This window comes from Octopus bimaculoides, chromosome 10, assembly GCF_001194135.2.
Source record: "Octopus bimaculoides isolate UCB-OBI-ISO-001 chromosome 10, ASM119413v2, whole genome shotgun sequence".
Taxonomy (NCBI): Eukaryota; Metazoa; Mollusca; class Cephalopoda; order Octopoda; family Octopodidae; genus Octopus; species Octopus bimaculoides.
This window is the reverse complement of record NC_068990.1, coordinates 5,279-8,476: the sequence shown is the minus strand read 5'-3', so window position 1 is coordinate 8,476 and position 3,198 is coordinate 5,279. Positions and strand designations below refer to the sequence as shown.

The 3,198-nt window shown below is 38.3% G+C and overlaps 1 protein-coding gene across 1 annotated transcript in view; it reads right to left on the bottom strand.

The window, feature by feature from the left end:
* LOC106881393 (zinc finger protein 236) overlaps positions 1-3,198 on the bottom strand; it is a 13,676-nt gene that overhangs the window by 6,556 nt on the left and 3,922 nt on the right. Inside the window, exons 2-4 of the mRNA XM_014931769.2 lie at positions 1,992-2,158; positions 458-577; positions 44-200 (exon numbers count right to left, since the gene is read on the bottom strand). Of these exons, the coding sequence (XP_014787255.1) occupies positions 44-200; positions 458-577; positions 1,992-2,158 (444 nt within the window). The remainder of the gene's footprint in view (positions 1-43; positions 201-457; positions 578-1,991; positions 2,159-3,198) is intronic.

The window sequence follows — 3,198 nt, the reverse complement described above, 5'->3', positions numbered from 1 at the left end:
AAAAAAAAAAAAAAGCAATAAACAAAAAAAAAAAGAGACTTACAATGAGTAAACTCTCATTATGGAAAGTCTGACTACATTTATCACAATCCAAGGTTTTCAGGTCAGAATGCTTCCTCTCAATATGTTTCCGAATGTCCGTGAAAGTGTAACCGAAGAAATCGCAAACTCCACATTTGTAATCTCGTTGACCTTTATGTCTGCTCAATGAAAGTGGCAGTGGAGAGAGAGAGAGAGAGAGAGAGAGAAATAAAGAGAAAATAAGAAGTGGAAGATAATTGTTGCATGGTCCAGGACCCCAAAGTGGGTCCAAGAACCAATAGGGAACAACTGTTACAAAATAAGGCATTAAAAAACTGTTATGGATAAGTAGTTAACACATGGCACAAAAGTCTTTCAACCATGAAGGAAAGAATCACACATTGCATCTTTTCACAGCTGAATGCTTAAATCATACCTTTTGACATGTAGCTCTTTGTTCTTTATGTGTCGGAATGCTTTTCCACAGACCTCACAGATGTGCTTCGGTTCATCATGTATGAGAACATGTTTAGAGATGTCTGACCTTTCACAACCTCTGGGAAGACAAACGGAAAAATTGTTGTAGGTATTACAAATCATAACAAACCTTAGTCCCCTTATTCACAATCCAACTGAGGCTATATCACGATATCTCTAATATTAAAACATTCCAAGGCAACATTCAAACTCAGATTGTAAAGAACCAGAGACAGTATGACATTGTATCTCTTTCCACTGTTCTAATGATTCTGCCAACTGTTTCTAATTTAGACATAATCCCATGAATTTTCAGGTAATGGGGTTAATCAGTTATATCAATCACAGTACTTGGCTGGTTCTTTATTTTATTTATTCCAGAAGGATGCAAGACAAAACAAACACTAGCAAATAATAATAATAAAAATAAGAGTAATATAAACCTTTTTACTATAGGCACAAGGCACATATTGTCAGCCCTTAGTGGCTGACAATATGTGCATCTCTGATTATGAGCCGGAGTAGTGAGCATCATAGCCATGTGTTGAGAAGAGTTCTTAGGGGTTTGAATAATTCACCTCTGGAAATATGGGTGTTTCATTCACCATCCTTAAACAAACCTTATTGAGGGACCTTTTGAGCAGGATGGGCTACTTAACCTGAAGAAAATTCCAACTGGGCCCACCTGCGAAGTCATGCACTGTTTATCTTAATATGAGATCACCATGTCACACACATACGGTTGTGATGCATGTGCTTATCAGATGGAAAGTCAAGATGGGTATATTGGGCTTCGTATATTTGTACCCCAGTGTAACTTTGATGATATGCGCTGCTCTCAGCTCAATAATAATGATAATGGTCTCAAATTTTGGCAAAAAGCCAGTAATTTTGAGGAGTGGGGTCAAGTCAATCACAACGACCCCATTACTTGACAGGTGCTTTATTTTATCGACGCCAAAAGGAAGAAAGGCAAAGTCGACCTCAGCAGGATTTGAACTCATGACATAAAAAGAGAGGTAGAAATGCCACCGAGCATTTTGTCAGCTCACCACCACCACAAACACCACCAGTTGTACTAGTAAAGTAAATAACTGCAGAATATGGGTGAATGGAGAAACAAACAAGTATACAATCTGGTTGAGCAGTCTTACTCAAGAAAGAACACATCCCTTGACATGAAAACAATAAGACTTACATAATTAGAAGTTGTGTCAGCACTATGAAATGCCAACAAAAAGAAAATAGCAGGAGGCAGACACAAGAAAAGGCTTCCAAGAGTGCTAAATCAATTATACTCTGGGAAATACCAGTACACACAGGCAGGGATATCAAGGCTAATCTACCAGATATTGTTACCATTGACAACTAGGATGAGACATGATATTTTTAACATAGCACATTCATTAGCATAACTAAATAACCAGGTGAAGCACTTAGTCTACTGCTCTAGTAGTTCTTATTGAAATGACAACACGTAAGATGGAGCTTACCTGTATTCACAGTGTGGACACTTATAAGGTTTCTCTGGGTCATGTATTCGGAGGTGTCGCTTTAGATGAGCTTTCCTTGTGAACTTTTTGGCACATATTGTACATTCGTAAAGCACTTCTGCAGGCAGGTGAACCATTTTCACATGCATCTTCAATATATACTGGTCCTATACAAATAATGAAATATATACAAATATGTGTAAATATGTCAATCTTCAATATATACAGGTTCTATACAAATCATGATGATATATATATATATATATATATCATCATCATCATCATCATCATTTAACGTCCGCTTTCCATGCTAGCATGGGTTGGACGATTTGACTGAGGACTGGTGAAACCGGATGGCAACACCAGGCTCCAGTCTGATTTGGCAGAGTTTCTACAGCTGGATGCCCTTCCTAACGCCAACCACTCAGAGAGTGTAGTGGGTGCTTTTACGTGTCACCCGCACGAAAACGGCCACGCTCGAAATGGTGTCTTTTATGTGCCACCCGCACAAGCCAGTCCAGGGGCACTGGCAACGATCTCGCTCGAAAATCCTACAGGAGCCAGTCAGGCGGTACTGGCAACGGCCACGCTCAAAATGGATCTTCCATATGTTAACATCTTGAAGATGATTTTTTTTGTATGTGTACGCTAGAGTTGAAAAAATTGATGTAAACATATTCTGTTTATCTGAAGAAGTAGCCCTCTATATCTGCATTCATTTATATAATGTACAATAATACTAAGTAATTTATAGCATACACAATACTGCTGGCATGTAAAATAATTTATTATACGATAAAATTAATTATTTTGCATGATGCTGGCTGCAATTTGGCTGTCATCCAAAGGATATCAACTGGTGAACTAAATATATTCATCCCATACCTCCTAACTTTCTTTGTATTATATATATATATATATATATATATACACACACATATTGTACCAATGTGCCAGAAGGGAGGCTAGGCGACAGGTTTATTTAGCCAGAGGGGAAGCAGATAAGGAAAGATTTGCCAATGTTCTGCGCCGTGAGGACCAAAGACTCAAGGTATTTCGTGTTGCAAGACAGTGTAGGAGAGAGAATAGTGATGTTGTAGGAGAGAAATGTGTTCGCATGGATGATGGTACGCTTGCATTAAATGAGGATGCAAAGAAAGAGGTCTGGAGATGCCACTACGATAGATTGCTTAATAAAGAGAATGAA